Below are 14077 nucleotides of genomic sequence, written 5' to 3' on the forward strand. Positions count from 1 at the left end.
GGTTCACACGAGGCAATTTTTTAAGACATTCCACTAAGCTGATCCAATATTGGCAACGTATAAACAGCGACAATCCATGCTATTGATATGTTTCCAGATGGTCATAAGCCACTACACTATTCATAAAGCTTCATTCAGAACCTCGAAATCAGTGGAATAAATTAGTAGTTTTAATTAGCCGTAGGAGTTTGTTCCCCTAATTTTAATGTAAGCATTCAGAACGTCATAATTAGTGGTAGTAATTTTCAATTAGTGGAAAAAGTTAACAAACTTTTGACTTTTCCACTAATTATACTTCAAAGTTTGCGGGGAATGTCATTTTGGCCTTTGATTATCACCAGTTGAGAAAAATTTTGGTTAAAAATCAAAGTTGTTTTATAAGTTAAATATTTCTCTATGGATTCAACAGACTACCGAAGCGGTTGCTAGGATATTTTATTAATTTTAATTCTGTTTTTTAGACATTGTGAACGATCGTAAACTAAAAAGTATGAAGTGTAATTGAAACCATTAATTTATTTCACTAATTGGGAGGTTCTGAATGAAGCTTAACAGTTTTTATTTTCCGGTATGTACTCTTAGAACTCACGCATTGTCAGAGTGTATTGCTTTGTAGCTTTTGTGTAAATTGTGTGGTTGTATGGGAGGGAGGAAGTTAATCACCGCAACCTTAAAGGTAGATCTATTGGATCCTCCTTTCGTGAGTTATAACTCATCATACACCCTCAGGGCTTTTTGACAGAAGCCAGTATCTGAAATAGTTTTACGGAGATTAGTCCTTCATCTCCGATATCAGTTTTACTGAAATGGCACGAATGGTTGTCGTCTCGGCGCACTCAGTTGTGAGGTCTTCTGGTGTATCTCCATCTTCATCACAGAATCTGCATTCGCCGTTGTTTCTTAAATTCAACCTACTGTGTTCATTGAGGACACAGCGTCCTATTAGAAACCCCGTGACAATCCGTTGATTGACAGTTGGTCGTAAGCCCTGAGAAATTTCTTAGAGTGTCATATATTAGATAAATTCTCATTACAGGTTACGGAGAGTCTTCCTGGTTCTTAAATTCAACTTTAAGTTGGTTTCCACTTGTGAAGCAGAACAGTTCTGGTACAGTTAGTGGAGTGCTTTCTTCTTTTCTTTTGTATTTCATTATCTTCTATTTCTTGGTGGGCTGGGAATTTGTTCAGCTTCTCTAGACATTTGACTAACTTCAAATTGATGGTTCCTGAGCTTATCGCTCTTAAGGCTTCTTGCCTATCAGATAAGGTAGCTATTTCTTGTTTCCGATATTGGCTTCGTGTAACTGCTTCATTAATTTTTGTAGTACCTATTTTATTAAATATTATACAAGGTGCCCTTCAGAAAATGATACTTATGTATCAGGTTACAAAGGTACAAAAACTCGACTTCCTCAAATGAAAATCTTCTCTGTTCCCCACCCTGTATAAGCGTAAAAAATATACTCAAAGAATGAAATGGCGTTCGCAGGTTTAGGACCAAACAACCTTTTTTTTTAATTACCGATGTTTCGACGTGTATTTTTGACTTTGTCAAGGCTATTCAGCTGATAAAGGTATAAAGGTTGTTTATTTCCTGGTCCTAAACCTGCGAACGCCTTTTCGTTTATAACATAAGGACACAAATTTACCACATCATAGTCAAAGAAAATTATACGCTCTAGAAGTAGCTTCTTCGGCATGAAAATCGGGTTTATCTATGGAGCGGCTCCATAGACAAACTCGATGATGATGCGAGAAGCTACTTCTAGAGCGTATAATTTTCGTAGTATCTATAGCGTAGTAATCTTTGGTATAGTCTTTTAAACGAGTAAATTTATTATAAAACATATATAAACATTTATATTACGTAGTTGAATTTAAATAAATTAAAAAACGACTTTCTAAACTTTCATTTGTTTATATAGAAATAATCTAATCATGCGTTATGTAATTTATCTGTAGACACAATGAGATAAAGTATGATTTTTTAATATGCGTTGACGTATTTTAACTGTTTATTTATTGTTCATATTATGCGAACATTTTTATTTATTGATTTATTATAATTAAAATGTCTATATATCAATCTAATACCCTAATTTACATTTTTAAATTTATAATACCATAATATATTTATCGGAATGTTTCAGACAGTTTAAGCAACGTAATAAAAGTGAGCATTTTATTTTCATTAGTAATTTTATCTCACGTTTTACAAAAACAGATACATAAAAAATTAGCATTATTTTGGATTTTATTAGTCTTCCAGTATACGATACCGTTATAACTTATTTCTCGAATGCTATCATATTTGAGTTTTCGCCAAAGAGTAATGGCTATTAATCTGTAAACTTTGACTAAACTGTAAACTAATGGTTTTCCTAGCTTCACAAACTGTTGTTAAGTCATAAATTGCTTTATTTTTAATTGGTTCTTATGGTAATTGCATATGCATACCATGGGATGAAACATACAGTTAACAAGTAGGGTTCAGACTTCAGACCAAGTTCGCTAGCTGTTCGCGAATTTCCCGGCTTTTTCTATTTCAGAATAATGATTTAAATCACAACCCGTTTTGAAATAGACTTAAATTAAGTCTAAATTCAGGTTTCGAAAAATGACTTAAAATCAAATGAATTAAGTCATTAAAATGATTTAAATCAAAAAAAGACTTAAGTTGTCTGTGAGCTTGCAGCTCTGTATGCAGTAAACTAAAACAATCATTTTGGACAAATAAGTAATTTCTTATATTATATAAACGTGAAAAAAGTGCAAAACCGCAAGAGTCTTGCGTGTTTGGTCTTGGCCTTGCGGTGGTCTAGCGCTGGTCGGTCTTGGTCATGGTCTTGCAGATCAAAAATGGCTGTAAAATATTTATTTTTCGAGTTAAAAGGTCGAGTGAAAAAAGAAATTGTAGTGTTTTATGACGTTGAGTCAAAACTGTTTCACCGGAAATGACTACAATTTTGGATTTTTAAATGGCACCCCCGGTATATTTTTACTTTATTCGATAGAAAATGACACTCTGAATAGAATTACATATCATATGTCAATTTTTGACATTTTAGCTTAAAAATCGTATTTTAAATTTTAACCTAGAGTGCCATGGATGTGTTAAAAACATTTATTTTTAATCAAGGAGCCTTGGAAAAATAGATTTGAGCGTCTAATGATTTCCGTGTCTTGTCCGGGCCCGTTATAAGATGCACAAATCGTATTTTTAATCATATATCAATTTTTTCAAATGGAACAAGGGTGGCTCATTAGCATATTTGGAAAAAGCATTTTTTTACGAATAATTTGGTACCACACACTTGATATTTCGAGTCAAATTGTCATTATAAACCGCATGTTACAATTCCAAATTAATCATAATATGCGAAAATGTCAACAATTGACATATGATATGTCATTTTATTCAGATTGTCATTTTCTATCGAATCGTATAAAAATATACCGGGGGTGTCATTTAAAAATCAAAAGTTGTAGTAATTTCCGGTTGTAAGTTATGTTAAGGTATATACTAACATACCAAAAAATTCCTTTTTTATCTGAAAAAATAAAACATTTATATAGGGGTGGGCCACTTTTGAGACGCACCCGATATATCATGAAATATTTAAAAAGACTTTTTTTCTGATTACGAAAATATACCACACTTGCCCTTTCTTTTCATTAGTTTAGCGCAAATTCGTGTAAATATGATTAAAATGTAAAATGTAAAAATTTTAATCATATTTAAACGAATTTGCGCTAAACTAATGAAAAGAAAGGGCCAGTGTAACATATTTTCGTAATCAGAAAAAAAAGTCTTTTTAAATATAGGGTGTGCCATATAAAAAAAGTAATGTCAATAATTTTGACATTTGACAGTTTGTACACTTTTTGACTCAACGGCAAAAAACTTAACGAAAAACACTACAATTTCTTTTTTACTCAACCTTTTAACTCAAAAAATAAATATTTTACAGCCTTTTAAAAGTGGGACAAATTAAAATGAAACCATGGTACAAATTTTAGATTTTCAAGTAAATGTCCACAGAATACATGACAGTGACAGTTGTTATCTGTCATTTTAATTCACAGATAAATTGTATTTTCTGTTATTTTTTGGATGGCATCTGTTGAGATCTTGCCTGACTTATTATTATTTAGCATAATATTTAGATCCACCTAACAAGATGATATATTGCCGATGTTGATATACGTATCAATTTTTCTATATTTTTTCTAGATCGTAAGGCAGAGATACATTAATGATTTTTGTTTGCGCGTATTTACGTCACAGGTGGTACGATCGGTTGAAAATAGCTACTGTAAACTATATCTTTATCATGACAAGATTTACGATACTACGATTTTTTAGAGACGGCTAGGCCGATCAGATGAGACCTTATGTATACAAATACGTCAGACGAGCTTACTAGTTTCTGAATAACAAATTAAATACCCATATGATGGATGTAATGTTAATCTATTAAAGTTTTATTAAAAATGATTTTTTAATAAAACTCTAAAATAATATAGGTATTACTAACTCGTAACGTATCTTCGACTACTCTGAAATAGCGGTTGTGAAGTATAATAACTAGTTAATAACTTATTTCCTACTATGCTCTTATAAACCTGTTACATTCATTTAACAATAAAAACTTTAGATTTCTTCACTAATATGTACGATATTTGAGTAGAGCATATACTTGTATAATCCAATGTTACTTAAAATTCCAATAACGGGTAAATAAATATTGCCATTATCATATTATTTTACGTTGTATAACAAATTATATTCTAACAAAACTTAAAATAAATCTTAAAACCCTAGTACCCTAACAGTGGTGCGGTCAGAAGATGCGGTCGAACCTAAATATCTTTATTGCCCTACTAGCGTGTACCAGCGACTTCGTTTGCGTCGAATTAATCATTTGTAATGGTGATGATAAAGCAAAGTAAGAATTTCCATTAACATACAAACTGGATAGAATTTTCTCACATTTATGTCAGCATGAGAAAAAACAATATGGCGATATTATTATATAACTTGGTAATATTTGAGGGGTAGTTTCATCTCGTTGGAATTTGACTTTCGAAAAATCCGTTTGCCAAAAATAAGCTTTTTACGTCAAGCAGTTTAAGCAGAATCGTGGTTAAGAAATTATCCAACTTTTTGGAACACCCTGTATGATTTTTTAAAAAAAATCAAAATATGTAAAAAATCCAAGCGTTTTCCCGAAAGACTAACCGTTTTTTAAATAACAAATATTGTAATATTTGAGGGGCGTTTTCACCCTCTTGGAATTTGAGATTCGAGAAACCCCTCCTTATCGAATCTCTACACCCCACAGTCAATCCGTTTGCCAAAAATCAGCTTTAAACGTCAAGCAGTTTAAGCAGAATCGTGATTACTCAATGGTCATATTTTATGAAACACCCTGTATAAATTTTTAAAAATCTTAAAATAAAACAACAAAATAAAATATACGTGTTTAAGAGTTTTTCCGAAAAACTCACCGGTTTTTAAATAAAAAATATTTTAATATTTGAGGGATAGTTTAACCCCCTTATAGAATTCGAGTTTCGAAAAATTCCTTCTTATCGAACCTCTACACCCTAAAGGCAATCTGTTTTCCAAAAATCAGCTTTTTACGTCAAGCGCTTTAAGCAGGATCGTGATTAATCAATGACCAGATTTTTCGAAACACCCTGTATACATTTTTAAAAAATCTTATAATATGTAAAAACGTTGTTTAAGCGTTTTTTCGGAAACTTGACCGTTTTTTAAATAAAAAGTATTGTAATATTTGAGGGGTGGTTTCACCCTCTTGGAACTGGAATTTCGGAAAATCCCTTCTTATCGAACCTCTACACCCTAGAATCAACCTGTATGCGAAAATTGAGCTTACGTTGAGTGGTTTGAGCAGGATCGTGATTAATCAGTATGTCAGTCACTTAAGGATTTTATATATTAGTATAGATATAGATTGTTAACCACCGGATGTGTCAGTCTACAAGCGTGTTAAAGCTCTCTGAATTTCATTGCAAGATATACCCTTAAAAAATGAAATTAGTCCCATTTTTTGATATGTTACACTATACACTAGAAGTGGGCAAAGATTGAACGAGTCGTTCATTTGAACGAGTATTAAAAATGAATCGTGAGATTCGATTCATTGCTTGCAATATAGTTCATTCGATTGAATCGTGGTCAGCACGGTCCATAAGATTTGAACGATGAGCCGTAAAAAAGAATCGTGGGAATTGAATCGGATCACAATGCGATCGTTGGTTCAAAGAGTCGTGAGAATTGATTCATTGCTTACAATACGGTTCGTTCAATTGACTCGTGGCCAGCACGGATCCATAAGATTTGAACGATGACCCGTAAAAATGAATCGTGGGAATTGAATCGGATCGCAATGCTGTCGTTCGTTTCTAAAGCCGGCGCGGTACCGGCGGTGATGTAGGCCCTAAACAAACATCATGGGCATTAAAATAAAACCATAAGAAAGTGATTTACAAGAAAAAAACTTGTTTATACTGTAGGACGGGAGTATCTGTAAGGTAGTTAATTTTCACGTTAATATTTTTCTTAAAATAATATTACCGACTATAAATCATTAAATGTCGGACTAAAAGACGAAATCATATTTTTATGCAGCTCCAAATAAATATTGTTGACCTCTATATAAAATGAAGATCGCTGTCATTTTATATGTCAAATTATATGGGGATGTCATCGATGTTCATTTCCAAGCCAACTGGACGCCATTTTTTTTTCGATCATATCATCAGCAGGTTACTATATCGGAATTAAAATATGACTAAAAATATTAAATTGGTATGAAGAAGTCTTTAATAAATAATAAATAGTATACCGGGTGCGTCTTAAAAGCGGCTTATATGACGTAAATGTTATATGACGTTATATGACATAAATTAGAATTTATTGACGTATTCAATTAATTGTTTTCGGTCACTTCCTGTTTCACCGAAAATGACCACCACAACTTTTGATTTTTAAATGTATTCCTCAGTATTTTTTTACTTTTTTAGATAGAAAATAACACTCTGAATATAATGACATATCATATGTGATGACATTTTTGTATATTGTTTATTTGAAATTATAACTTGCGGTTCATAACGAAAATTTGACTTGAAATACCAAGTGTGGGGTATCAAATTATTCGTAAAAAAATGCCTTTTCCAAATATGCTAATGAGCCACCCTTGTTCCATTTGAAAAAAATTGAGATATGATTAAAAGTAGGATTTGGTTATCTTTTAACCGGCCAGGACAAGAGACTAAAAATATTAGATGATCAAATTTATTTTTCCAAGGCTCCTTGATTAAGAATTAGTGTTTTTAACATAGCCATGGCACTCTAGATTGAAATTTAAAATACAATTTTTTTATTAAGCGAGAATTTCAAAAATTGACATATGATACGTGATTCTATTCAGAATGTTATTTTCTATCGAATAAAGTAAAAAAATATCGAGGGTGCCATTTAAAAATCAAAAGTTGTAGTCATTTCCGGTGAAATAGGAAGTGACCAAAAACAACTGAATACGTCAATCAATCCTAATTTATGTCATATACTAACATACCAAATCTCGTTTTTTATCTGAAAAAATAAAAAAGTTATAGGGGGTGAGCCACTTTTGAGACGCACCCGGTATATGAATTGAATTGATAATTTAATATTATTGGTAAAATAATCAATCCATTTACGCCAGTGTCATAAAGTGTTGAAAAACAAATGAAAGAACTGTATATTTGCTCTCTGGTCCCTTAAGTAATTGTCCGACCAAATTATCGCCGGTAGTGCCAGTTACGATTCTTGTTTTTATGAAACGTAAATTGTGCATGTGGTTCGTTCAAATGAACGAATCGTAGGAGTCGAGTCAATATGAGAAATTGAATCGTGTGATTCGATTCACTAAAAAGAATCGTAATGCCCATCATTACTGTACACAAGAAAACGCGTTTTGCATTTATAATGAGTCTTGTACTCTCACGCTTTTAGAATCAGACTTTATAATCGTTATAATTTGAGTCTAATTGGTGTATGTTTGTTGATTTTAGGTTGGCGGTCACACGAGACTTATGGTACTGAACCCGAGCACGATATGCAAACCGTTGAACTATAGGGAACTAGATTTTTACCAAAATATCCAAGATCAAGATATTAAAATGTTCGTTCCCAAATATAAAGGTAAGCTGAGTAATAGTGATTTACTTATGGGACTTAGGAGACCAGACTCTAGTTTTAAAACGATTTGTGATCGCTAAAATAGTGCTAAGTTTACTATTAGTAAAAAATACTTGATTTACTCGTGTTCTTTATATTTTTCTTATCTGTGATAAAAATTAGTCTTATTGGTAAGGAGCAATGTTTATTTTTACATATTTCTTATATTCGAAAATAAACTAGCTAGATGAAGTGGTTAGAACGTTTTTGTTATTTTATGTCTCAAATACTTAACATTTGCTAGCAATATTTTTAACCTCAACTGTGTTCAAGCTATGGAAAACTTAAGGATATATTATGTGCTGTAGATAGATAAAATCGTATCTAAATAGGATTCTATCAGTCTAACTAACTGGTCTAACTATAATAATTTATAAATAATAAGTATTGTCAGTTGATTGTTATACAGGATGAGTCTTAAATAAGTGCAAATCTTTTCAGGGCCGGTAGATATCAACGAAAGGCACATATTTTCTCTTTACCGTTTTTCAAATAAGTTGAAAATAATCAAGTTATTCAAGTTTGAAAATTCAAAAAAAATTGAGAGCCACCACATTTCTTCTGTATTTGCATCCCTTTTAGTGCCGTAACAATAGAGTAAAGCCGTAACCATGGTTATATGCGGTAATACCATGGGAAAATTTGCGATGAACAGGCAGCTCTAAAAAGTTTTCAAATAATAGGAAAATTTAAAAGAAAATACACGAGTTTCAACATCTTTTTTTGCGAAAAAACCTCATAGACTTGTTCCTAGGGCCGAACGATACTAAGAATAGTAGAATAATAGATAAATAAAAAGATAAAAAAAGAGATAAATGAAAAAGAATATTCATAATAATTAATAATTGCATCAATAAAAAAATTAAAAAAAACTTGAAAATTATAGTTTGGTGGTAGGTGTACAAGAAATTAATATTTTCAACAGTTTTCTATAGCTTTTTAGTAAAAGAAAGAGACGATTAAATATTTCAATTAATTATTACTGTTAAATTACTAAAACTTAGTTTTTAATTGAATTACATAAACTTAGTCTCTTACTTTTATTATACATCAGATCATTGTCTAACCGTTTTATTTTATTTTTCATTTTATTGCGTAGTCATATTATCTATACATATAAACAACAATGTCATGTTGCCCCAATATTTTGTAATTTTGTCAGAAATAAATAATTACTATTATTGTGTTTTAAAAAAGGTAATCATATTTTGTTATTACTTTCGTTAAATTGAATGCTTCAATGGGTGAGTGTTGAATGTTTGTGCTTTGGATATTTTTATTCCCGAATTTTTTATTGGCTGCTCGTTTAAGCAAAATGCAAATAGATCAATCATGAACAAATCAATGGTGATGTATTATTTCAGCAGTTAAAATATTTTCTTAATATCCTAATTTTAATTTTTTCTTGGGAAGAAAATATATTTTAAAAATTATTTTTAACTTTTTCTAAATAAAAAAAAATGCTAAAAATAAGTAGTGTATTTGCAGGTGTATTTATTCTTATTCCTAAAACGTACAGGCTGTGTTACAATATATTTTTGTTTTGTGTATTTTTCCATTATTTGTTGTAGACTGCTTCTGATCATTTAAGTGAATAGTTATTAAAAAAACATATTTAATGAAATACTGTAAATATTGTGTGATTTATATTTATAGTTTTATTTCATTTTTTGAAGCGATTTCCACAATAATAATAATAAACGTTGAGACAATTGAAAGACGAATTATAAAATTTATATGATATACAGGGTGTTCCAATATTCCGTGGACATAGAACTACTACGTATTTTTAGTAAAAAATACAGTAGTAGTGCTATGTCCACTTAATATTGGGACACCCTGTATAAATGGTTAATATAATCTGACTATTTTCTTAACTTGTTTATTTTTTACAACACTGAGTTTTAACAACATGATAATTTAAAGTGATTTATCCATTAGTCATCCACTTTTTCATAACATTAAAATATATGATACGCATATACTATTCTAATGAAAATATGTGTCTATGTTATCTCAAAAGTTACTTTACTTACTTTTTCTGAAAATTATATTTATTCTGCAATAATGAAAACTGATCATTACTATACCCGCTTCAAAATTTTAATCATAACATTTAAATATACGAAGTTCCCTATATTCTAAATATCTGTGTCTATGTTGAAAGTATAAGGACAACTAAATTTTTGGTTCTACGGTTTCTGCCTTATTATAAGTAATAAAGGTATATAAATATTAAATCATATTTTCAGATTATATTGTACAAATATGCCAAATCTTTTATAATTTTCAATTAAAATTGTAGCTCAAAGCAATATTACAGACCTCCTTATTGATGTTATAAGAAAATCAGGAAATATTTTAAAACGGTATATAAACACTCTAAATTAATTGTAATACACCCTGTATTGCCATACATACTTTTATATATAAATATTTAAAAAAACGACACTTTGAAAAAATATATTTTAGTGATGTTATCACTGTTGAAAAGTAAGTAAAAATGTTTTACTGTGGGTAAGTATACAGAAATAGTAATTTATGGAAATAGAAAGTAGCTTTTTGGGGTTTAATACTGTGTACTGGCAATTTCTAGTTATTTTCTTAAAACCAGCTTTAGAGTAATAACAGTGCCACAGGCAATCAGGGTACTGGTCTTTATAATTTTTATAAACAGAGCTTCAATCGAGCTAAGAATGCGAATTGTTAAATAAGACAAACGAGTTGCAGGTATTAAGGTACGTAAGTAACGTAGTACTCCAGATTTTACAATTAACGCAAATTAGCATAATAGTACTGGAAGAAAATGTTATTGCTATTTCACGAAAGGAAAAAAATACAAATTTTATTTTTTTAAGTTAATTTTTCTGATATTTCATTTCTAATTTTAGGGAAATGATTTTCAAGACGGGGATTATAATTATCTAAAAGCTAAATGGCACGTTTTGGTTTTTAAATATGTTATTTTTTGTGACTAATATCGTTGATTGAAGGAAATAAGAATAAGAGGATGCGCAACCTTACGGGCGGTCTCGTGGCACAAAACCTACCGAGATCTAGTTTAGCTCTGCGCCGGCGCGGCGCCGCTGCGCGTTGATAAAGAATACTGTATCATAGTTCTGCTTTCAGTTGACAGAGTGAGTGGTTGCCGAAGGCAGTGTGACCAGAACTACTGATAAATCCGTAGATTTACGGATTTTGGGTACAGTACGTTAATAATACAGCGGTGCGATTCTGTAAACATATTTCCTGTCTAGTGACTCATCAATCGTATATAAATAACATAGGCTAGGCAAGAAATCTCTTGCTACGGAGCTTACAGAATCCCACTGCAGATTTTCTATTATTAAACAATTTAATATAATATTATATGATTAAACAAAGAATGGCGTCAGAGTTAGCTTGGAAATTAAGATCGCTGTTATCTCATATGTAAAATATTGTTGCAGTACCGTAAAATGGGGTGAATAGAAACAGTTTCGTAGGCTATTAGCGATATACCGGTTGATAAAAATGTGGTATTATTTTCCCGAATATTTTAAAACATGGGTCCTTGTTTCTTCTTTCTTCTTTGCGTATACATATAATTTGATTTTTGAAAAATATGCGTATAAATATTAAATAAAAATAACATTTGTGTTTCTATTCAACTGCTATTCGGGGAGAATAGAAACACACATTGATGTTAAGGTTTTTATCTATTCTACTTCCAACAAGGTGATTAGAAACATTATAAATATACAGTTGACGCGCTAAAATTCAAAATAAATTCTTAGTTATAAATCGTTTGTAAATAGTTCTATAAGTCTTTTATCGTTATTATTTTTGTTCATTAGTGTTAAATAAATAGTGTTTAAATAAATTGTGACTTTCTATCCACACGGAACCGACGAAAAACGTAACAATATTATAGTAACTGTCAATGATCGTCATTTCCAAGCCAACTAAACGACTTTTTTCGATTATACGACATATTCAGTACCTATAATTATTATTTTTTTATTTTTGTTGTTTATTCTATGTTTAACACGAATAAATTCTCAATACATTAACATGGATTTTTCATCCATAGATATTTTCGTCAAACATATCACACGCAGGGTTCGGAAAACTACATAAACTACATTACATGTAGTTAATGTAATTTATGTAGAGGGTGTAGTTTATGTAACATATGTATGTAACTTTCAAATGTCAAAGGTTTGAGGTGAGGTTATAATAAGTTGAAGCTTTAGAAAACACATAATGTATTTTTAAGAAAACAGACTATTTATTTAGACTCCTCATACAAAGCAAAATTATTCATAATATCAATAGGTAGTTTATTTCTTAGGTAGTTTTCATGTAGTTAATGAACGGGAAAAGTACAACACAATAACAGAAAAATAAACACATAGTTAATCAGATAAATTACTTCTTAATTAACTACTTCCGAACCCTGATTACCCACGTATTACAGATATTACACATTTCAATATGGCAACACTGTCGCTTTCAGTTCCACACCGTCTTCAATATGCATTCGCTGGTCGAATTAGAGAAAATAAGTATTTTATGCGTCGGCCGCAGAACGATTGGTGTCCCCACCGTACAGCACTTGAGACGTACGGGGAAATCAAATCAGCCTTGTCACGAATTCGCCAATTAGGATGCGTATCTTCCCAATTCTTTCAATCAACGCTAATATTTTATTTTTAACAATTTAAAAATATATTGTCAGTATTACTGTGATAACTCTCTAATCTGCCGTAGTAAGATTATACTGCCAAGTACTGTACCGACATAAAGATAATCAAGGGAACTATCGATGCTCATGGAAAAACATATTCAAATATACACCCATACGAGATTTTATATTAGGATCTGTAAATAATTTATACAGCATATACATACATAAGTTAATTATACAGCTTATACAACGTAGATACATTCTTAAAATTTTATTTCACTTTTACAGAAACCAAGCATTACCTTTTTAACCCGGATGTTCTAAAATCCAGAATTTTGCCATAATCAGTATTTATTATCTTATTACGAGTATACAAAACAATAATCTTGTCTGTTTCTATATATTTTATTACTCTAAGGCTACGAAAAATCTGAAAACATGGCAACATCGAAAATAACAATTATCGCCAACGTTGCCGTGTCGTTCGAAAAATAAAAGGAATTTGCCAGAACACGTCTTTGAGTTTGATTGTTGAATGAATGCGTTCTCTCATGGTTATTTGCACACAAAACGTTTTCATTGTTTTATTGAGGGCTCCTCCTTCCCGGCTGATGTCACGGACGGCAAGATGGCGACTGCCTGCGGCCCGAAAAATTCCGAAAACAGTCGGCCCATGCCCAATAAGCCAATTTCTCATGGTTCAGTGGGTTTGTATGGACCTGTATCGATTACTACTGCTACTTATTCTTATAACGGGTTGGAATTTTTCACTGTTATTTTTTCGGACATTTTACAAAAATTGTTTTATTTATTCACAAATTGAAATTTAATAGTATACAGTATACCTTAATTAAATGTTTTTATTTTTGTGAAATGTCCCAAAAGTATACTTAATTCTCGTTTTTAATTTACTCTCTGAGGAAAACATATAGAAGAGTTATATATTTTAATGGGTTCTTTTTATGGTATTTGATATATTTTCTTCATAAAATCCATTAATTATGTTTCAGACTTTTTTGTTTTTTTTATGTTAATTATCATTCTAATTTAAGTTTTCATAATTTAACAATGTATTGAGCTTAATAATAGTACTAATAATAACTTTTTAATAAAATAAACGGGTAAAGTCCAATAAGAATTTTCAAATGAAACAT

At 30.8% G+C, this 14077-nt stretch overlaps 1 protein-coding gene across 1 annotated transcript in view; it reads left to right on the forward strand.

The window, feature by feature from the left end:
- Positions 1–14077, forward strand: part of LOC115881918 (inositol hexakisphosphate kinase 1-like) — a 90937-nt gene that overhangs the window by 59036 nt on the left and 17824 nt on the right. The window contains 1 exon segment of the mRNA XM_030899646.1: positions 8089–8218. Coding sequence (XP_030755506.1) covers positions 8089–8218 — 130 coding nt within the window.

The sequence above is a fragment of the Sitophilus oryzae genome, unplaced genomic scaffold, assembly GCF_002938485.1.
Source record: "Sitophilus oryzae breed Bouriz unplaced genomic scaffold, Soryzae_2.0 scaffold_1744_pilon_pilon, whole genome shotgun sequence".
Taxonomy (NCBI): domain Eukaryota; kingdom Metazoa; phylum Arthropoda; class Insecta; order Coleoptera; family Curculionidae; genus Sitophilus; species Sitophilus oryzae.